At 39.9% G+C, this 23,406-nt stretch overlaps 1 protein-coding gene across 2 annotated transcripts in view; it reads right to left on the reverse strand.

The window, feature by feature from the left end:
* The window catches only part of LOC133441474 (ephexin-1-like), a 35,342-nt gene extending 17,691 nt beyond the window's left edge, over positions 1 to 17,651 (reverse strand). Inside the window, exons 1-5 of one of the 2 annotated variants that reach the window (XM_061718800.1) lie at positions 17,196 to 17,651; positions 11,234 to 11,342; positions 6,373 to 6,705; positions 4,753 to 4,814; positions 826 to 1,067 (exon numbers count right to left, since the gene is read on the reverse strand). In XM_061718800.1, the coding sequence (XP_061574784.1) occupies positions 826 to 1,067; positions 4,753 to 4,814; positions 6,373 to 6,705; positions 11,234 to 11,342; positions 17,196 to 17,412 (963 nt within the window). In that variant the 5' untranslated portion in view covers positions 17,413 to 17,651. The remainder of the gene's footprint in view (positions 1 to 825; positions 1,068 to 4,752; positions 4,815 to 6,372; positions 6,706 to 11,233; positions 11,343 to 17,195) is intronic. The other variant, XM_061718801.1, reaches the window with a different exon arrangement.
* Between the last annotated feature and the right edge of the window lie 5,755 nt (positions 17,652 to 23,406).

The following is a 23,406-nucleotide window of genomic DNA, read 5'->3' on the forward strand; positions in this document are numbered from 1 at the left end:
CAGGCGTAGCTACAACTGTTAGATTTCATCTATTAAACCAACATTTATCTTCTTAAAAGATTTATTTCAGCCAGGGGTAATTCTCCACAGAGCTGCAGGTTTCTCCCCGGGACGACGGCAGGTTGACCTGGCGATCTCATCTGTACGTGAGCTGCTGCTGCGCCCCCGGACCGGCGGCTCTTCTCCGAAAACATCGCAGCAAATTGAAACGCAGACTGCGCAGAACGTACATGCTAGTCGGCCGTTGGGTGTCGTCTTTGCGGTGTGTCTAGTGCTTCTTTTTTGAGCCTGACCCAGCCCAACACAGGCAGCGCGGGGTGACACAGCAGTCGGCCGACAGCGGGCGACGTCGGGTTGGTGTGTCCTCGGCTTTAGTGGGAGCAATAGTGTCCATAACATTTAACATTTTAGTATTGAATCTAATGATGAGCTCTTTGGCTGAACCCCCAGACAGGGCAGGTGTTAGATCTGAAGATCTGGTGAAAAATCTCATTACTGTTTTCAGTTTTTCCCTTTCCAAAACACACATGTTATACCAGCATTAGCAAACATAACTTTTCTTTGTTTCTGTTTGTTTTCATATGTCTTCAGGGCACAAAGTCAAGTTTTCATCACTTCTTTCATCAGTGTTTAATCACTAATGCTGTTAATTGTCCACTGTTCTTAAATGTAGACAGCTATAGCACAGGGTTGTTTGTTATTATTGCTCTTCAATGTAATCTGTTGTGGTAGTGATGCTATGTGAGGCAAATACTTGTACATACATACACTTGCATGTGGACAACAGTCACCGGCCACACCGACCTGGCGGTGTCTCAGTCTCACCTCCTGCATTATGATTTCATCTTGAGATAACTGGTTCAGAAGTCCACTGTTCTGTACTGCTTGCAGGTTCTGCCACAAAGTCAGCTGTTGGGTGTTGTTCCTCAGCTGCAGCTGCATCACCAGTGGAGATGGTGCACCTCCTGAAGCCCCCACAGTTACTGGTTTACAGTGGTTCTCCTGCTGCCGCCGCCGCTCGATCTGCTGCTGCTCTGAAGTGTCCCGGTACTCCTGGTACAAGAAACCTGGACGAAGATGGCAAGGGAACCATGAGAAAAACCGCTGATGGATAAGACTTTAACTGCTCTTCTTAGTCTTGATTAGTCGACATTGTGTTTAATGAAGTTTCTGTGGTCAAGAAGTGCAGCACATGTGCTTAAACATCTGCATGTATGCACATCACATACAAGGTGTCATCCCTTTTCGTTCTGTTTCACCTGTCTGTCCTCTTTCAACCCTCTGTTTCACCTCTTTCATCCCACTCCTTTTATTCACTTTCATCCATCTGTTTCACCTCTTTCATCCCACTCCTTTCATCCACTTTAATCCCTCTGTTTGGATCATCTCTGTCATTGATCCATGTAACAAATTTCTTACAAAAAACAAGTCAAAGTGTGTTACAGAGACTTTCAGGTGAAAAGCAGATAAAATAATAATTTTAAAACCAAAACAACTAATTTTCTCTCCCGTGTTCACCATCCTTTTTCTGCTTTACAACAGATTCATATTTACTTCAGATCCAGGTAGATTTTCTCCAGAAAACTGAAAAGGAGGAAACTCTGAACTCTGACGACCCGGTCGGTGCTGTGACTGTAGCATGGTCCCACCTCACACTTTACACATCCACCTGAGTCACATGACCAAACACAATCACAAGGTCTCAGCCACCTTCAGTCAACAGAAATGGGATTTAATGAAAGATCTAAAAGTGAAATGAAAGAGGGCAGCAGAGCCATTGGAAAGCAGTCCATCTCGTTTTGTCTGAATTCTGGTACCAGCAGCTGAGCCTAAACTGTCTGGAAATGGAACAATTTCGATCAAATTATGGAATTACTGGTTTATTTAAAAAACAACAACTCAACATCATACCATAAATGGAAATGTGTACCTTAAAAACAAAAATTGTTTAAATCAATACCAATTGTTTAAATCAAATCGTGAAATGGTCGAGCAAGCTGATTGGTGAGTCTCAGCTTCATCCAGAATCCCTGTATTCTAAACAGTTACACCCTCTTAAAGGTGAGTTTCAGCTGCTCCCATCAGGTCGGAGGTTCATGGTACCTGCTTGTAAAACCAAACGTTACAAAAACAGCTTTGTACCAGCAGCCATCAGTGCTATTAACAAGTGAGGGAACTGCAACATAACCTTGTATTTATGTTTTGTATTGTTTCCTTTATCTTGTTTTTATGAAAAGGCACATTTTTTATCCTTTGGCTTGGTTTGAATATTTTTGTGTTTTTATCTACTGATGTTTTAACTTATCTTGATTCTTATCTTGGGGCCGAGTGTATGGTTTTAGATTGTATGAGGAAGCACTCACTGTGAACCAAATTTACCCAAGGGTACAATAAATAAATAAATCTATCTATAAAAATCACGTGTGGCAAAAACAAACGCTTGACAAAGTTGCTGTTATAGAACAAACCAGTGTTACACCTGAGCAGGTATCGAGTATTTCCTGAACATACTGTAGATGGCTTTTGGGTCTACTTCCATGTTCTGAATCTGATTCCAGGTCCAACACCTGTATGTCTGACCACCATCGGGACATGTTTGTGAATCACTAGCTCCGCCCGTCACTGTTCTCCAGGACTTTAGCTTATCAAAACGTATGAACGCTCATAGCATGTCTCCATTCTTTTATACCATCTTGACTGTTGTGTGAGCATTAACGCTAGTTGATTGGCTCGGGTCCATGAGTATTCTCTTTTGTGTGGTACCTCAAGGCCACATTAGAAAATATAATGTTTTCATTCATGGTTTTGTGGATGATATAAAAGTACATCCACCTATAAAATCAAGTAACTCTAAGTAAAACTGCTTCAGTTATCTGAAGACCTGGTTGGACCTGAACTTTCAGAATCTCAGGGAAAGTCAGACAAAGATGGCTCTGATCAGCTGACTGCACTGCCTCTCTCAGCGTCAACTATAAAATACGACTCATCCGTTTTTAAAAATACAGATAATTTGGATTTTTGACAGCATGTTAAAATTTGTAAAGTCTCTTATACATTTTTAAAAGAGTTATTGATGCTTTAATACCCACACAACTAGATTATTGTAATTCCTTGCATGTTGGTTCAGATCAGACGTCCCTTTGTTCAGCATTGATGTCCCTCGACTGGCTTCCTGAGTGCTTTAGGATGGATTTAAAGATTTCATTGTTGTTTTTTTTAAGGTTTTAAATGGAGCAGCATCACGGTTTTTGTCCTCCTACAAGAGCTGTGAGGTCTAATGAACTGAACTAATTACTAAACAATTATTGATTTTTTAAAAGTTACTAATATTTCTATGTTTTCTTTTACCTCTTAAGCATTTTGCTATATAAATGAATCTGGCTCTTTCCAGGATAAGCTGGGGCCTTATATGGACGTCCCTGTTTTGATACGTAGCAGAAACAGATTCGCCAAACTTCAGAAAAGAATGACCCAAAACATTCTGTAAATTCCTCAAATCTCATGCTTACTGCTCATTAGCCACATCCAGCCCATAATAACAGCAGGACAGATGGTATTATTAAAACACTGGAACTAGCTTTACTAAATGTCAGGGAAAACTTTTTTTAATGAATGATTTTATTAACACAAACTAGATTTCATGTTTATAAGAGAAACTTGGTTAAATCAGGATAATCCTGCAGCAGCTCTTCTAGAACACCTTTCTGCCATAACTTTTGATTGGTTTGATATCGTGGGTGGTGTCATCAGACTCGGTTTTGACTCCTTCCCCTTCATTGGCCTGAATTAGCCCCGCCCCTTCTTCTGATTGGTCGATATTTGATAGTTCCTATTTTCCGCCATAAATTTTGAATGGTTTGACATAAAGAGTCGTGGGTGGTGTCATCGGACTTAGTTTTGAGTCCTTCACCTTTATTGGTGAAAATTGCACGCGCGAGGGCCCGTTCATCGCTGCCTGCAGCTTTAATTTGTCCTTGAAATTGTAAATGGAATGTGGGTAGTAGTCCACCAGCACACGTGCACGTCAGAACAGCAGATCACATATACTGTACATAAGGTGAAGTGGGTTAAATAATCTGCTGCTGCGAAGGATCAGAATGTGCAAGGAAGAAGTACACAGATGTGATTTCATCAGTAGGTTTCAGGTGGGTTGTAAGGGTGTTTTGACATTAAGATTCTTTAAAAGAGGTGTTGTTGCGTAATTGTCCACAGTGGTAAACTGCAGTGAGCTGTGGTGGGTGTAGATCTACACTCAAACTTATGTAAGAGACTTAGAATAGCCCACTTAATATAGAAGTAAAGAGGAAAAGCAGAAGATTTATGTGTCTTCAGAGAGAAACAGAACTCAAATGTGTCCCCAGAGATTACCAGAATATTTGTCCTCAGAGACAAAATGAAAATGTTTCTCTTGTCAGACACAAACTGAGCATTTGTCTGTCCTCAGAGACAAACTGAACACTAATGTGTCCTCAAAGACAAACAGATCATGTATCTGTCCTCAGAGATCTTAAGAATCTGCTTAAGATTTGTGTTTTTTGCTCAGCTTTTTTCTAGTTCTGTACACCTGCAGGAATAACCACTGTCATGTTTAATTATTTTTCCCTTTGGACATCAGCTTTGTCTAGTATATTCAAGGCTAAAGTCATTTCAGATGTTCACAGATGTTTGAATCCCTGTTTCATACCTCATTCAGTCACAATAAAACAACCCAAAAGAGGTTTGAAGTGGGACGGATGAATGTGGTACACCTACCGACATTCTGGATGATTTTTAAGCTGTGGTTTACTGGAGAGCTTTCTTCTTTCCTCTGCAACCTAAAATGAATAGAAAGAAAATGTTCATGGAAATACCTACTTTTAATCTTAAAGACGCCCAAGTCCTTAGGACCCATTGTCCTTCATGTTCTAAATCAGCTCAGCGGGTCCCCCTTTAGGGGGTTAAGTCTCTTTTATGCCAGTGTCCCAGATACAATCTTCCCTGGTCCAGCTCCGCCATGAAGAAGATTATTGGCAGCAGAAAAACTGAAAGCAGGCCAGAACAACGATCTACAATGAAATGAAGATCACATTTTTCACCAAAACTGAGCATGCTGGGAAACTAAAACAAACACACCTTAGAGTGGTTTGTGCTCACAGTCAGAGCACATTAGCCATGTTTGAAATTTCATCCATGGGGGCGCTACAACCTATAGTATATGTCTCATATATAAGACCTCCATCACGTGTGTCACTGAAAGCATCTGCTAGATGAAGTAACTCCGCTAGGAATTGCGTTTGCTGTTGTCTGCCCCACTCTACGTTACATCAACCTAAGGACTCCACTTCTGACCTTATGCGTCATATTAACGCACATCATGGGTCACTTCTGTTCAGACTCATTACTCTTGCACTTTAAAACCAACGTGTTGTGCATTTTTTCTTTTTACTTTAGATTTTTTATATCTCACTTAATATTATTTGTTCTTTTGTATTGCACCAATTCACCGCAACAAATTCCTTGCGTGTGTTAAAAAAATATTTGGCAATAAACTTCTTTCTGATTCTGTTTGGTCACAGATCACAGATAAATGTTACTTTTATCCGTATGTACAGTATGTAGGACACATTCTTTATGTCCACTGAAGTATAAGTATGAATTTAATGTGCGGATAAACCATTAAACTCATCACAAGTATTCCACTGAACAAAACCCTAATTTAGTGCAGCCCAAAGAAACCTCTGTCATTTTTGTCTCAAGGGACACCCTTAAGGTCACTTTTATGATGCCATCCAGATTGACCCTCACTCAGTCTCTAAGTTTGTTTTTCTCTTCCATCATTGCTGTAGTCTCAGTCTCCTCTGGCAGGTGGTCCTCTGCAGCTCAGTGTGCTAGCTTTCAGTGTTGTTGTTTCTGATATAATGACCTCCATCTGCAGAGAAAGTTGACCAGGACGAGCCTACAGACAGAAGATTATAACCGCTAAACGACACTTGCTAAAAGTAAGCAACTGTTCCCTCAGATGGACTCAAAACTGATATTTTAACAGGAAAAGGGGTATTTTGACCATTTCTAAACAATTATAGTTCACTGGGACCTAAATTCACACTGCTGACCAAAGTAGAGGTACAAAACTGAGCATTTACATGTCAAGCACATGTACAAGAACTGCTACATGCTTTTGATTCTGTAGATCAATTGATAAGAAAATCTGCTGCAAGTTTGTCATAATGAACGTGTGACAGGATTCCATGGTGACTACAGGAGTGAAAACATCAGAAACCTACTCATGAATAAGAAAATAAAACCTTAACATTGTTCTGCATGTCATCACAAGTAAAGAACTGTAACTGGAGGGAAACAGCTGATGAATGAAAATGTTCATGAAAGTCTGACCTGAGGCTGTCAGTTCCATCAGAACCGGGTTCTGCTGAGTCCATGGATCTCGCTCTGATCTCGTGCACTGTGCCGGTTGAAGCCATCTGCTCGCAGAGCTGCTGGACGTCACTGCAGTGGATGCCGTGAGTGCGGTAGGAGATCATTTCAGCAGGAAAATCTCTGCGCTGACTGCTGAGCGAAGCTGGTGCATCTACTCTCGACCTTCCTCCCACTCCTCCTCCTCCTCCTTTTCCTATGTCCATTGCATTCCTGTTGCTCCTCACTCGCCTGGCCTCACCGTCGCCTGGCAACACTACTCTGGAATAATGGAGTTGTGGAGAGGGCGGATGGCTAAAAAAAAAAAAAAATCGAAGACCAACAGAACATCATAAACACGTTTACATCTAAATATCTACAGATCAGAAATACATCTGCACTTTTAATCATCTACAGAGCAGAAACAAATCTACACTTTTAAAACATCTGCAGAGCAGAGTCACATCTACACCTCTAAACATCTGCACAACAGAATTGCATCTACACATCGTTGCATCCTTAAAAAGTTGATCCTTACTCATTACACTGTTTTAACCTGACCTGTTTTAACATTGTTGCCAAGAAAAAACTGGTACAGGCAACTTTTTTAAGCACTCTGGACTACGGGGACATTATTTATATGCATGCTGCCTCCTCAAAACTTCATTGCCTCGATACAGTATATCACAGTGCTTTACGTTTTATTACCAACTCAGCGTTTAGGACACATCACTGTGTTCTCTATTCTCTGGTCTCCTGGCCCTCACTGACCCTGAGGAGACAACACCATTGGATTATTTTTATTTACAAAGCCATTCTGAATAAACTCCCCACATATCTGTCCAACGTGTTGTCTCCAGCTCACAGTGTGTACAGCTCCCGCTCTTCCACACGGAAGCTGTATAAAATCCCTAGGATTCATACAGAACTTGGCAAAGCAGCTTTCTCCTACGCTGCTCCTGGTCCTGGAACCACATTCAGAACTCTCTTCAACTTTCTGGACTCATCTCCTTGGGTGAATTCAAGGTTCTTCTTAAACAAAAACTAACAGAAATGTGCACCTGCTATTTTTAATGTAAGGTATTGTAATGTTGTTTGCACTGTGATGTTGTTGTTGTTGTTGTTAAATTGATTTTATTGTTGTTGCACCAGTTAAAGGAGCTTGAGGCTCCTTTTAAGAAATGAGACTCTCTGGCGCCACCCTTCACCACGACGGCCGTTGGGGGTACTGCAGCCAACAGTGAAGCCGGCACGGGAGAACGGGGAGAACGTGCATGCAGCGTCATGTGACGTCACATCCGCAGCCCAGCGCGGGAAATTCGGGACTGAATTGCAGCACATTTTGCAGCACACAGCCTGTTCAAGGCAAAGGAGAGATACACTAGAGGGCTCATTATTTTGAGTTTGGAACGCTTCATCTGACATTATTACTAGAAAACTTAAAATGTATACGGATTTTTTTCATAAATCTTGCCACAATCCGGCCTCAAGCTCCTTTAAGCCTCTTGGCCAGGTCTCCCTCGCAAAAGAGATTCAGTCTCAAGGGATTTTCCTGGTAAAATAAAGGTTAATAAATAAATGGAATATTTTCTGAATCCTCTGGTGTCAATTGTCAGGTCTTTTAGTTGGTCATAAGTTATATTAGTTTCACCTTTTAAGTTGAATTATTGAAATAGATTAACTTTTACACCATATTCAAGTTGAATTATTGAAATAAATGAACCTTTACACCATATTCTAGTTGATTATTGAAATAAATTAACTTTTACACCAAATTCTAGTTGAATTATTGAAATAAGTTAACTTTTACACCAAATTCTAGTTGAATTATTGAAATAGATTAACTTTTACACCATAGTCTTCACCTGTAGCAATATTCTACACCTTGGCTGATGTGGACATACAGAGCATAGGAGGCTATTTCAGCTGCTATATGGTTGGCTGTCTGTACAGTCATGCAAGTTAGTTTAGAAGTTTTGGGGCTTTCTTTGGCTCCTGCGCTGCTGAAATCGGGGCGTCCTTTATTTCTATTTCTGAAATTTGGCAACCCTAGGTGCAAAATATGCCGTGAGCATCCCAATCTGGCCGATAAAAACTGTAACTTTTATACTGACTCTACAGACTAACACGGACCATAATTTGTTAATTCATCTTTATAAGTGAATAAATATCGTTTTGCCTATAACTTATTCCTGCATCCCTCTTTTATCGATCCGGCGAGACGGGTCACCGCGTTTTTGGAGCCCCAAGTCACATATCCAGGGGCTCCTCTGAGCACCAGACCAAAATAATTATGTGCAGCCCTGGTCATAACGGTTGTATCGTTGAAGTGTGCTGAGATGAAACTTGTCATGATTTGGTGCTATATTCAGTAAATGAAACTGAGCTGAACTAGGATTGTAAACATTTGCACATTTAGCAGAGCTTGGCAGGACTTCTGGCTGATATGCGTCTGATACATACAGTAAATGATAGGTGCAATCAAAGGTTAGTCCTTGTATTTGCCTTATGAGGTAGAGCAAGTATCTAACTGAACTTCTATAAATGATTACCCTGACGATTACTAACTAGAGTGGACTAAAGTTCATTGGACAATAAAATGTTATCAAGTTAAAGAACGACAGCAGTGAAAATGTGCATGTACATCTCGTGTCCAGCAGAGGGCGCATGTCAATATATTTGTACAAGCGCAGACATAAGAGCCAATCAGATCCAGGATGCTGGAACGTCATGAGTTTCGTGTTTTTTTGGTGTTTATGAGATTCGGGCTCACGTGATCCGGTTGATCCAACCACCATCTTCTCAGAACAACCTCATCTTAGAATAGAACAACTTTGGTGTTCTTGCACATGTGATGGGTACGGGTTTTGTCGTGGGCTCCACTGGGACCAAGTTGACCACTCCAATGACCGAGTTAGTTGAACGTGACACAACTGATGTGTCTTTAATGTAAGACCTGGCTGACCCAAAAAACGAGTCATTAGTCATCTCTGGGAGAAACAGCGAGTTTCGAGTTCTGAACTTGTGACTGACGTTCATGAACAAGTCGAGCATTTTTAGACACACAGCTTTTCACAAATTTAAGCCAATTTAATCAAGACTTATCAGTGATTGAGGTCTTTAACTGGAGATTTACTGACTGGGTTTTTTGTATTGCATAATATATATATGATAAAAATTAACACTGGCTTCTTTGAAAACATACTTATATAATGCATAAAATCTCTCATCTAACTCGACAACTGACTTCTTGAATAAATGTTAATATTTCCGTAAGTCAGCTATTCAGCTTGAGTTTGATCCCAGGCTTTTTTTGTTTGGAAAAATTCTCAGTGACAGACTCCTGAACCTTTTGGGATTCTTCAGAGTTCAGTGCAATAACGTCTACTGGATCCAAGATGTTGCTGAACTCATTTGGTTCATATAAATGGATAAAGATCATCTTGTTATAAAAGTGAGGGCAAAAGTGAGAGAAGTCTGTTAGGGATCTCCTCCTCTTTGATGTAGTAATCTGTAAGAGCTTTTTGTTTTATACAAACCTCAAAATTCTCCCAAAAAATACAACAATTACATAAATTGTTAAATTGTTGTGTGGGTTATTTCATATGTCGGCATTAAAGGTATTCTATGCAACAAATCCCTGATTTTGGAAAGCTAGCAAGATTTGAAAGAGGCACCTCTAAGCCCCGCCCATTCGGTCCGAATGAAACGGATTGGTCCAGGACCAGAGGCTTGGCAGGAAGGGAAAGAACCAATCAGATGCCTTCATTTTAAACCACGCCCCCCTCGCCCTGTCCCATGCGCGCACTTTAAGTACTGTAGAAACTTGGTTGATACCCTTTCAATAAACGCTGTTCGTCCTGGGGAGGGCTTTTACCTTCACACTTTCAAAGGGGAGTTTATGTAGTTTCCTAAACCATTTCCTCACCTTGACTGAAAAATGCCCATATCAGTTCTGCAGAGACCTCTACAGCTTCTGCTAAAGTTCCAACAACAGCGAAGTCCTGGCACAAAGTTGGAATGATACTTGGACAGAAGATTTTTCCCATCTTGACCTCTTAAAGACAACCAGTCACCAAAACCACTGCAGCACCAACAGCACCTGTCCAGGTGAACACCTGGCTTTCACCTGAAGACAGCTCGCATAGACCTACGCGGATCCCTGTGAGCCCGAACAGGAACCAGCAGGTGTAGAGGATGGACAAATTGAGCAAACGACCACTACAGCGACTCCGTTGTAGATTTCTACACGTATACTTGTGATAAAAGTTCAGTTTTTTGTGTCCTCTGGTAGTACATGTACTGTGATGGGTGACAGCGCAGCTGTTGGTGCCAAGGTGTGTTTCTTGTGGTTCCTGTGGTTATTGCAGCAGGATCACTCACATTCCACGTTACATTCCATACCAGCTGTGGGAACATGCCTGTTTGCAGCCACACTGCTCGTGCGTCTGAACTCGCAATGACATCACTACAACTTCAGGAGCTAAACAGAAAACTTCAGCGTGCGCAAACTTTCACACGTCCATGACAGAACTTTTAGTTCCCTAATAACAGTGAGTCATTGACTGTTCCGATCATTTTATGATCATTTTTATTATGAGAAGCTCTGCTGATGTGGTTTTTGAGCTTTGATGAACAAGGAAACGCGACTTGTCATTCTCTTGTAGCTCTGCAGCAATCCCAAAAAAAGCTCTGCTAGCAATCGCAAGACTTTCAGACTGTCAGAAGAGCAAGTATGGCGCAGACCCAGAGTTTAAACCGGCTCTGAGTGACTGATGTTTGTTTTGTGGGTGTGTTTTTTTTGTCAGTGTCAGGGTGGGGCAGCAGTGGCATGCACACTCACCGTCTGGATCCTGGCAGCAGAGGAGACTTCTGGGTATTCAGAGAGTTCAGGGAAGAGAGTCCGGCTTTGGCGGATAATGGACTCCGATCCAGACTAGCAACCGGAGAACCTGAATGAAAGGACGGAGAGCAGTCAGGTGTCATGAATAGAAGGTTGACGGTTCAAAAAAACATAAAATTGGCCCATTTAGGAAGATCATTATAACTCTCCTGCACACACACACACACACACACACACACACACACACACACACACACACACACACACACACACACACACACACACACACAGCAGGAGCTCAACACCACCAGAACTCTAGGTCTTCAGGTCTTTGTTTTAGACCTGAGTTTTAAGATCCACGACACCATCTCCTACGACCATCACCCTCAGGACTTCACCCCCTCTCCCTTCAGGCAGGCGACTGCAGACCACCAGACTTAGGAATAGGCTCTTTCCAGAAGCCTTTAGACTGCTGAACTATGTTAAGAATCTGTACACCCTCACCCCCACTGATGCCTACACTCGAATACTTCATATAGATGCATTAAAGCTGCGCCAAATGTGCTACCTCTTCTGCTTTCTGTAGACACATATTTAGCAAAGCTAGGTTTTATTTTTGCTAATCGTATTTTAATGTTTAACGTATATCTATTATTATCTATAGAGCCATAAAAGTGTCATTCTCTATACAATGGTTTTGACATGTCTGGAATGAATCAATGAATTAATGGACAATGAATATGGCTCTTTTTCTAATTTATTATGTTTTTGTATCTCATGTGTAAACATGTGCTGGTATCACAATAAAACTCCTTGAATCCTTGTTCTGATTCACATATACTGAAAGCATGGGAAGAAGTAATGACTATTGTGTTTAAAATGTTTAAATAGGTCTTTATTTCAATATTTTACCAGATTGTAGATGTAACATTTTAAGAGTCTTCAAACTTAGCAGAGTAAAGCAGTTAAGCAGAGTTTTTGTATAAAATAAAAATGTTTTTTGACATAGTTACTTTATTTTGACATTTAAAGGTTCTGTTTCTGATAGCAGAATGCTAACATGTTAACTTTTTAAAACACACATACTTGCAGAATTATTAACATTATGCTAACATTTTAGCATGAGTATTAGCAGGATAATGGTTATGTTATTGTGTTATCATAACAATGTGTTACATAATGCTAAATTGTTAGTATTTTGATTGCAGACACTAAACAGAAAGGACATTGTAAGAGAGCAATGTGTAACATGAAACCAAAAAAGTAATTCAAACTCCCCACTCCAAACAAGATTTGGGGCAGTACTGCTGCTCAAAGTGAGTAGATCTATCCTCACGTAAGAAATGACAAATAGCAAAGTCCCTCTACATCAATATAATAAATCATAATAATATGACAGTGAGGAACCTCTAACAGGACCAACGTTATCTCAGCCACTTCAGACGACGTGTCTCAATGATACTGTAGCATCACACATCAACCTTTGACTGTACCAATAACATAGCCAGGTGGCAGGGATGCAGATGTTTTGGCTGTTTGAAAACGTTTGCAAAAAAGAAGAATACTGCAAAAGTATAAAGAGAAGAAAAACATGTGAACAAGGTACACTATTTGCATATTTGTTTTTTTGTTTTTTTTAACATACACCTCTCAGATGTTAGTCGTTTGGATAAAAGCATCTGCTAAATGAGTAGTAGTAGTAAAGAAAACCCCCCTGAAGGAACCTTTATATTGGCAAAAGCTATCTATCTATCTATCTATCTATCTATCTATCTATCTATCTATCTATCTATCTATCTATCTATCTATCTATCTATCTATCTATCTATCTATCTATCTATCTATCTATCTATCTATCTATCTATCTATCTATCTATAAATGTGGAGAGAGTTAGATCGAAAAAAGATCTTTTAAATCTTGAATTCTGCTCTCACTCTGTCATGTGACCTCCACCTAAGCTCTCCATAGTGACCCTTTATAAACACAGAAACGACCTGAAAAGTTAATTAAAGTTAATGAAAAGTAACCTGTGATACAGCTGAACGTTTGAGGAAGTTTGTTCTCTACCAGAGGCCTGGGAGCTTGAGGGTCCTGTGCAGATTCTTAGCTGTCCCGAAGACTGCAATCTTCTGGATTGAGATGTCACATGGCCCCCAGTGCTCCAAGGACCAAGGGTACTACTGTTGCCTTCCCCTTCCAGGCTTTCTCCAGCTCTTCCTTGAGCCTTTAGTATTTCTCCAGTTTTTCATCATCCTTTTTCCTGATGTTGCCATTGTTTGGGATTACTACATCAATCACAACAGCTTTCCTCTGATTCTTATGCATGATCACAATGTCCGGTGTGTTAGCCACTACCATTTTGTCAGTGTGTCTCTGGAAGTCCCAGGGGATCTTAGCTCTCTCAATTTCCACCACCTTGGGAGGTGTTTCCAATTCCAACCAAGAGTTCTCCAGTCAATGTTCTGCACAGATGTTTCTGTACACTATACCAGCTGCTTGTTTATGGCATTCCATGTATTCTTTTCGTGCCAGTATCTTACGTCCTGTTGTTAGGTGCTTGACCGTTTCAGGGGCCTCTTTGCACAGCCTGCACCTATGATCCTGCCTGTTGTGGTAGATCTGGGCTCTTATTCCTCTCTGTGCTGTCCCTCAGTCCAGCCCTCTCTGGCCATGGTAGGTCTTCTAATATCCACCACTTCAGCTATCTGTTGGTGGTACATCCCATGGAGGGTTTTTTTCCACCTTTGATGGTTCCATCTCCTTTTTTTTTAAATAAATAATAAATAAAGTACATTTACATTTACATTTTTTGTAGATCAGAGCATTTTACTGCACAGGTTAGAGCATGTTATTGGGATTAAAGGGACAGCTCTAGGTTGGTTTAAATCATACCTATCTGACAGGTTCCAGTTTGTTCATGTACACAAGGTTTCTTCAGAACAGACAAGGGTCTGCTACGGTGTTCCGCAGGGTTCAGTGCTAGGGCCAATCTTGTTCAGTTTATACATGCAGCCCTTGGGAAGTATAATCCAGAATCACAGCATGAATTTTCATTGCTATGCTGATGATACGCAGCTCTATTTATCTATGCAGCCAGATGAAACAGAACCATTAGCTAAACTTCAGGCATGTCTTAGGGACATCAAGGAATGGAAGTCAACATTTTTTTTGCTTCTAAATTCTGAAAAAACAGAGGTTATTATTTTTGGTCTCAAGCATTTTAGGAAGGTAACTAGAACTAGCCCCCAGTGCTACTGTGCAAAACATTGGTGTTATTTTCAATCATAATTTGTAGTTTTAACAGCATTTTAATCAGGTTTATAAAACAGGGTTTTTTTCTATCTCCGTAATACAGTAATCCGCCACTATAACGCGGCTCACTTTTCACGGTCTCGCTGCTTCGCGGATTTGCATTGTGCATCGTGTTCTGCATTCTGATTGGCTAAACAGTCTCCCCGCTTCTTCACTTCCTGTGTCAATAACGTTGTTCGCTTAGCAACAATGCTGAGAACGACCAATGAGCTTCAGTGAGCAGCTCAAGAATGGGACCCTTTGATGAATCGTTCATTACAGTCTCAAATATAATCTATGGTGGCATGTCGGTTTATAAGAATCTTTTTGCCCAGAAGAAAAAAGAGCGACAAAAATTACCCATAACTATGTTCTTCTCTTGAAAAAACACACCTGCACTGCAGGCTTTAGAAGAAAAAGACGCTACAGAGCGAGTCAGGATGCAGCGGCAGTCAGGAGAGCAATGAAATACGCGTCAGTCACAATTTGTCCTACGGTTCTACGGTTGTATTTTTTTTCATAATCATTTTTCATTTTCTCCTATTCAATTCCAATTAATCGGGTTGCGGTGGGGCGGTGCTGATCTCCGCAATTTGAAGCCTTGTACAATAATTGTAAAAAAAAAAATAGGTTGCTACTTTGCAGATTTCACTTATCTGCGAAGTAGATAAGTGAAATCTACTTCGCAGATAAGTAGATTTAACCCTCTAATCTGATTGTCATTCACAGATACCACATCAACATTTTACAAACGAAAAGTATTCAGTATGAATAAAAAGTAGTCCTGAGTAAAGTTTCATTTAAAATTGTTTGTGTTTATACTGTGTTAAAAAAACAGCGACACACCAAAGTTAACACTGTCTGACAGGAACCTGCTCCTCCTCTGAGGTGTGAAGTTGATGAAGACAATTAATAAAAAATAAAAATAAAAAAAAACATCAAACAAAAACAGAAGTTCTGATAATCTAGTAAAGGTTTTGCTGCAGGTTTTGCTGCAGGTGTTGCACAGCTACGGCCTTTCACCCTGACTGATGCAGAAAAATGTATTCACACGTTTGTATCTTCTCGGTTAGATTAGTGTAACGTTTTATTAGCAGGATGTCCAAGTAACTCTCTGAATATCCTCCAGCTGATCCAAAATGCAGCAGCGCGAGTGCTGACAGGAATCACCAAGAGAGACCACGTCTCTCCAGTGCCTCACTCCATTGGCTCCCTGTAAACTTCAATTCAAAATTGTATTACTTGCGTATAAAGCCCAAAATGGCCTAGCTCCGCGATATTTGCAAGACCTGATAGTATCGTATGTTCCTAACAGAGCTCTCCATTCTCAGAGTGCAGGTTTACTCGTAGTTCCTAGAGTATCCAAATGTAGATTTGGAAGACGGGCCTTCTTCTATCAGGCACCACTACTATGGAATCAACTTCCAATCTGGGTTAAGGAGGCTGACACCACCTCCACCTTTAAAACCAAACTTAAAACGTTCCTGTTTAGTAAACCTCTAGTTAGTGTAAACTCTAGTGTGTTAGGGCCAGTGGTCATAGCAACAGCTATAAGACGAGACTAAAACAGTTTGTCTTAGATAGCTTCATCGTAGATAGGCTGCTATAAATCTACGCTGCAGGGGGGACACCAACATGATCCACTGAGCGATGCCCATCACCCCTCCTTCTCTTTCCTTTCTCAGTTATTGATTATAAGTATCTTATATGTTCTTGAACCTTATATCAAAAGTGAATTATTAACATTTGGAGCATAGCTGTTCAGTAATGTTAAAGGATAATAATCTATATGACCTGTAATCATTAAATATTTGCCAATTGAGTGTCCTTTTGTAAAATCAAGACCAAATGAGGACAGCAACTCCTCGGCCCTTGCAAATGAAAGGTCCAAAAAAGACTTGTGAAACTTGGTTTGCTCTTAAGCTATGTTGTGGATTTAGAGTAATGTGTTTCCTGTATGAAAGAACAACCCAAAAAACAAAGGTCAGTAAAACAGCTGGTCCTGGTTGGTAGAGGGGAGCAATGCCCAGGACTGTTACTTAGGTAGGAGCACTGGGTGATAAAATGGGGAAAAAAATCGTGATAAAAATATTATTAAAAAAATAACAGCTGTATTGTTTGCCTAGCCCCTTTATATTTGTGGGGACCATAGTTACGCTATTCTGTGATGACACCTGGAGAAACAGGCATTGTTTTCAGAAAGGAGTAGTTTAGCATCCATCCATGATAGTAACGACACAAACGTAGAACCTATGTCCCTTTTTTGAGTAAAAAAAACAAAATAAACATGTCCCTACAAACTGAAGACAGCACTGAGTTACTCTCCCCCAACTCTGGAACTCACTCCCCCTGATCCTTGTAGCATTAATTCAATTAATCACTCTAACCCAGAACTCATCTGCTCAGATGCTCCAGTTCTCTCTGAGCAGCAGAGCCTGAAGAGATGTCTGCACAGATGACGTGAGCATTTGATGCTATTACTTTTTTCCATACTTGTCCTTCATCATCATTATATTATATATTTAAAATCTTTTTATCAGTATTTATCTTTATCTACACAGTCTGTATTTGAAGGCCTTATTATGCATTCTGCTCTTATTGGTATGGTGACGTGGTTGAGGCGTCAGCCTCACCGTTGCTAATGTTAGGTTCAACTGGACTCAGACTTACTCTCAGACTGATCTGATGAAGATATCCTCTTTTTCCTCATGGATCGGTAAAATCTGGAGTTCCTGCGGATGGGTTCTCTCTGGAAACCCGTGGTGGCTTCATCCTCATCGTCGTCATCCTCATGGCTGGACTGCACCGTCCCCACCACCTGACGCTTGTCTGAGGCTTCCTGGGACTTGTGTCCCCACTTCCCCCTGAACAGAGCCACCACAGACATGGTGCTGGATTTAAACTGATTCACACTTGGAGAAAGATTTTTGTCAGCCAGAATCCAGGAACAGATCCATCCCTCAGAGAGAAAGCAGGTAAGGTAAATCCAAAAGAAGTAAATCCAGGTGAGAGTCTGAGCTCAGAAGACGTTTCCTGGTCCGTCAGAGGAACAATGGTGTGTAAAAGCAGAGTACAAAGATCATTTCTGAACTGTAATTACTGCATTTATGACTCTCTCTCTCTCCAGCTCCGTCACTGGCTTGCCCAGCCTCTGTTTCTGTCTCGTCACACCCGCTCACATGGTGACATTCCTGAGCTCAGGCTGCTCTCTATGCTTCATGACGCTGTGGTGAAACTAGAAAATCCAGTCTTTTAATTTGAAGCAAGTGTTTTAAAGCAGGTGTGTTATTCTCTTGTGTGCTGAGGATTGTGTGCAGTGCTTTGATACCTCGTGCTGCAGTTTGATCTCTGGTCAGCTGATTGGAGGAGTTTAAAGTCCACATTCTGCTTTTCTCCTGAACAACCCCCATGGTGTCAAAATACATGGATACATGTTGGATGTATGAGCCAATGATGGCAGATTTTTGGATTATATTACCTTTATGGACTAAGATTTTGAGTTTGAGGAAAGGACATGAAGAACAAAATGTGTGAGAGAAAGTCTTTAGAACCTTTAGAAACTCTTTAAAACAAATAAAACAACAATGTATAAAATCAGCATACATTCAAAGACATGAAGGACATTGAACTGGGAGTGAGTCTCATCTTGAACGAGTCCTGATATTGATTTTAATGCTCTCTATTATTATCTTTCTCTTTCGTCTCAAAATCTATTTTATATAGAAGAAAAATAACACTTGACTATTTACAGTTCCAGGTACACAGTACTTTATATAGTAAAAGTACAAACTATACAGGATGAAGGTGGAGGACAGTGTCCTGTCGACAAGGAGGCATTTCACACACGGGTCACAATATTTCCAGCTGTAAAGAGTAAAGTGAACATTGGAGTAGAAGGGGATGTCTAAGTGTATCTGAGGAGCAGCTGATGTTTCTTCAGTCTGACAGAAGCAGGAAAGAATCACTTGCGGGACCTTCCTCACACACTGCAGGTGCAGCACCCAGTGACTGAAGGTGCTGCAGCAAGTTTCATGCATTAAGCCTGAAACACACGCATTTCAACAATTTCACACGCTCAGACAGCATTTTTCACGCTGAGAAATCATTAAAGTCACCGCACAGAAATTCCAACAGCCCATCTTGCAAACAAGTCAAAGGTAGACTCCGCTACTGTGGCTGAGCGCTAATACTAATAGAGCAGCTCTCTGGAGTTACCAACCTATCGGCTAATCAGAAAATAGATGTTTTTTTTGTTGATGGGTAAGGTCTGAGTTTCAGTTTCAAGTGTTCCATGAATGTGTAGCGGAGGTAACCTAAGTTACAATACATCACACACATGCACGCACGCACGCACGCACGCACGCACGCACGCACGCACGCACGCACGCACGCACACACACACACACACACACACACACACACATCTGGCGTAGCGGGTACACCTGCTCCCTGGATGAATAAAGGCTTTGGGCTGAAAATGAGGAAAAAAGCCTTCACACGGTCGCCAGCTCATTATGAACTGAGAGAGAACAATATTGCTTTGCATTCAGTGTATTAAAAAGTACATTCTTTTGTGTGAAAACGTAATAAAAATACTGTGATATTCATGGGGTGAACAACTATAGCTGTAACTCTTTTCACTCAAAGTTGAAAAGAAAAAAAATCATCTGATTCAGTAGCTTCTCGTGGGCAGAATACCTTTAATTTATTGTTACCTAATCAGTATTTTACATCATGTTCTTTGCAGTTTATTAAGCTTTATGGGCATTTGCTGGGTCACATTTACTGTAAGTTGCATTGACTTGGATTTTCCAAAACCTTAATTTCACTTTAAGCAAACAGACCTGTCATTCTTTATATGTTTTTATCCATTCTGACGTTAACTGGTACGCTTCAGAACTTTGTCCTGATACATGGCACAGTTTTAACCGAGCTTTAGTTGTTGATGAAAACTCACATTTGCCCCTAAAATGCCCCTAAAGGTGCTTTCCAGAGACCCAGAACATGACCCCCGAGCAATTATTACATAAACATAACATAAACATAACATATCACTGAAAGTTTGATTGGTACAAACTGATGTGACTCAGTTATATATGAATAACGTATTTATTGAATGTTTAGGCAACTTTCAGAGTCTGATATTGAGTCGGCTGCAGGACTATAGAATGTGTTTCTCTGGAAAGTTTTAGACCGGTCTTTCCTCCTGCGGATGCAACACTCCAAGTTTCAGCGACTTTGTTCTTTATTTCTCACGTTTGCACCTTGATAATCCCGTTGGAACAACTTGTCTTTATTTCTGCAGCGGAGGAATCAGATCGTGATGCTTCATGTTTTAAATATAAATCCATGTTGTTCACATTGTTATAGTTATGAGAGAGGTGATCGCGGACATCCACAATGTGTGAGACTCAATTACTCATCTACGTTGGGCTTAATCCATTAGTATATCATACGCGTGACAATAAAGCGGAACGAGGATTCCGTTTTTCGTCCCACCAACTTAAGTTCTGGTGTCGGTTCTTATAATGCAAACAAGAGAAAAAGATGCAGTAACGCTAGCTAATAACATTCACAAACCCGTACGAACATAATAAACACACAACTCTTCACGGAACGCAACAAAAAGCAAAGAACATACCCATAATGCAATGCGGTCAACACAACTACAGCACACTACTCTGTTATCTTTTACAGCTTCAATCAGAACAAATGCCCCAAATAAATTATTTTTCTAGGCCTCGACTTCTGACAGGAATGTCTCCAGCTTACGGCTGATGTTTTTTTTTATTTCTTTCACTTGTTTTTCTAAGTTCCTTGTCAGGATGAGCAGTTTTTAATGGATATTTATCCTCATCATCATATTCAAATATATCTACTTGACGGAGGAGACAGAGAGACATGTGACATGTGAATTTGTTTTTTTGTGTACGCAAAAATTCCATGCACGGATTCACATTGAAATCCACGCACTCTTTGTACATGAGGCCCCAGGTCCTCAGGGCACGCTGTCCTGCATTTCTTAGATACCCTGCTTCAGCACACAAGGTTTAGGTACAAGGAGCTGTGTCATCAACAGAGCTGTCCAGACATTGATGTCAAGCTGGTGACGACCATTAATTTGAATCTGGTGTGTTCTCAACTCAACTCAACTTTATTTATGAAGCACTTTAAAACAACCACAGCTGAAACAAGGTGCTGTACACAAATAAATAAAACAACACAGGAACATAAGACAATTAACAACAAAATAAATACTAAAATAATTGTTTGTTGTTTTTAAAGCTAATTAAAAGCAATAACTAAAAACAAACCATAAAAACACTAAAACAGGAGCAGAGTCTCATGCAGGGTTGAAAGCCAAGGAATAAAAATGGGTTTTAGGATAGGTTTTAAAAATGGACAGTGAGGAGGCTTGTCTAATGTTTAAAGGAAGCTCGATCAATAATTTTGGAGCGGCAACAGAAAAAGCTCTATCCCCTCTGAGCTTCCACTTTGACCTCGGCACCTCCAGGAGCAGCAGATCAGCTGACCTGAGGTGCCAAGCAGGAGCGTGGAGGTGAAGGAGCTCAGGGAGAAGCGGGGCCAGACCATTTAAAGATTTAAAAACAAATAAAAGAATCTCAAAATGGACTCTAAAATGCACAGGCAGCCAGCGGAGGGAGGCTAGGAAGGGAGTTATGTGCTCCCTCTTACGTACTCCAGTTAAGAGGCGAGCGCCTGCATTTTGCACCAACTGGAGATGTGCAATGGAGGACTGACTGACTCCAAAATAAAGTGCATTACAGTAATCCAGCTGAGATGTGATGAAGGCATGGGTTACTGTTTCAAAGTGCTGATGTGCAAGGAAGGACTTCACGTTTGCCAGCTGTCTAATATGAAAAAAGCTGGACTTCACCATAGCACTAATTTGCCGATCTAGTTTAAAATCACTGTCCATCTTAAAACCCAAGTTTGTGACTGTTGGCTTTAAAGGGGGGCTTCACTGAGTGTTTTGTTTTGCATTTTGCCCTCCTTACCAGGATTTTGCACCCGTGGACACTTTTCTTTATTTATTTTCACTGGTTCAGCAGCAAGTGGAGCTTTAGCCTGTTTTTGCTCAATCTGTGTTTTTTGCACTTTGCAATAAAAGATTTTCCTAAAAATCTGGAATTTATTGCTCATTTGTATACACAACACATGAAAATAGGCAAGAATCTAAAGAACAAGAATATGTGGCAAGGAAATGTCAGCCTGTTGAAGACATTTAGTGAGCAACTTGTATAAGCAGAAGATTTTTAGTATTCATGTTTTTTTTTTCATTCAATTAGATTAAAATTTGCTTTTGTTGAAAATGAATTCAACAAAAATAAATGAATTTCATGAATTAAATCAAGAAAAGAGTTGCATTGTACTGTTAAAGCTCGCTCTGTTTGTGGGCGTACAATGTGTGTTTTAGTTATATTATTGTATGTGTGATTTTGTATATATGTGTATATGGGGAAGTAATCAAATAAATAATAAAATATAATAATAATAGTAATAATAATTGTATTAAAACAATTGTGATTATCACAATTATGTTATCTTTTTTTATTAAAATAAATTATAATTTAATCATTAAAGATTCCTTTAATGTATTCAAATATTTCTCTTTGAATAATAATTTCTATACAAAAAAAATAATTATCTTGTTAAAATCCTCAAAATGACATCTACACCTTCTCCCTAATTAAAGAAGAAAGAACAAACAACAACAACCACAAAGATCATTATTTTGTCTCAGATTACATTTGTGTGAAGTTATTACATTTACAGATTTTCACCTTCCCACATATGTAATAATTTCCTGCAAATGTAATAGTTATTACATTTTCAGGAAATTCAGTATTACGTTTGCAGTAGGCAAATTTTATTCCATTTGTGGGAAATGTATTACATTTGCGGGATTATTACATTCAAAGCTGCAGATTTGTATTACGTTTGTGGTTTATTACGTTTGTGGGCTGTTATTACGTTTGCGGCAACCTGATCTCACAAAAATCCGTGAAATGCCCACGACCTCTCACCACTATTTTCCGTGGTACCAACACGGAAAGTGGTATAATTCCGTGTGGGCACCACGGATATTGTACCATGCAAAGTCAAGGGGATCCGTGGTCGTGATATATACACGGATTATGACATTATAATTATTTATATATTATTCTTTGTTATAGTGGCTAAATTATGCATTTTTGTCGCGCAAGGTACTGTTTGTTACTGTTAGTTTGTAAAAGCATGTTTTTAACGCTGTTTTAGCAGTGTTTTAATGAGGTTTAATGGGAGCACCACCAGAGCCGGATTAAATAAATGGACTACACTAGGCAGACTGTGATTTTTGGGCCCCCCTCCATCGATGTTATTTATGAAATCTTAAACTTACCAAAGTTACTAATAAAAGTTAATTAACATTTTACATAGCATAGTCATAGTCAAGTTGGTTCTTTGTATTCCAAAATAAGTCATGTGTTGTATATTAAACAGTCTATCAGACTATTTTTAGATTTTTATTATTTATACGTTATTACAATGCTCTATTAAATGCTATTAAATTATCCTTATCTTATCGATTGTGAGCATTTTGCAGAAAATCTTAATTAAATGTGTTGATTAAATTGAATAGTTAAATAAGAAGTCAAATCTACAAAGACCAATAAAATTTGCAGTAAGACAAAGTGTGCTGTAGTATGTATGTCTGTATGTGTATATCTATGTATGCGTATGCAGAGCCGTTTGGGAGATTTGTGAGGCCCTGTGTGAAATGGCTAGGGGGGCCCTCGCGAAATTTTTGGGTTTTTCGGGTCGGATCGGGTGTCTATATGCGCAATTTTAACTCTCCAATTAGCAAAATACTGGATAC

This window comes from Cololabis saira, chromosome 4, assembly GCF_033807715.1.
Source record: "Cololabis saira isolate AMF1-May2022 chromosome 4, fColSai1.1, whole genome shotgun sequence".
Lineage (NCBI taxonomy): Eukaryota > Metazoa > Chordata > Actinopteri > Beloniformes > Belonidae > Cololabis > Cololabis saira.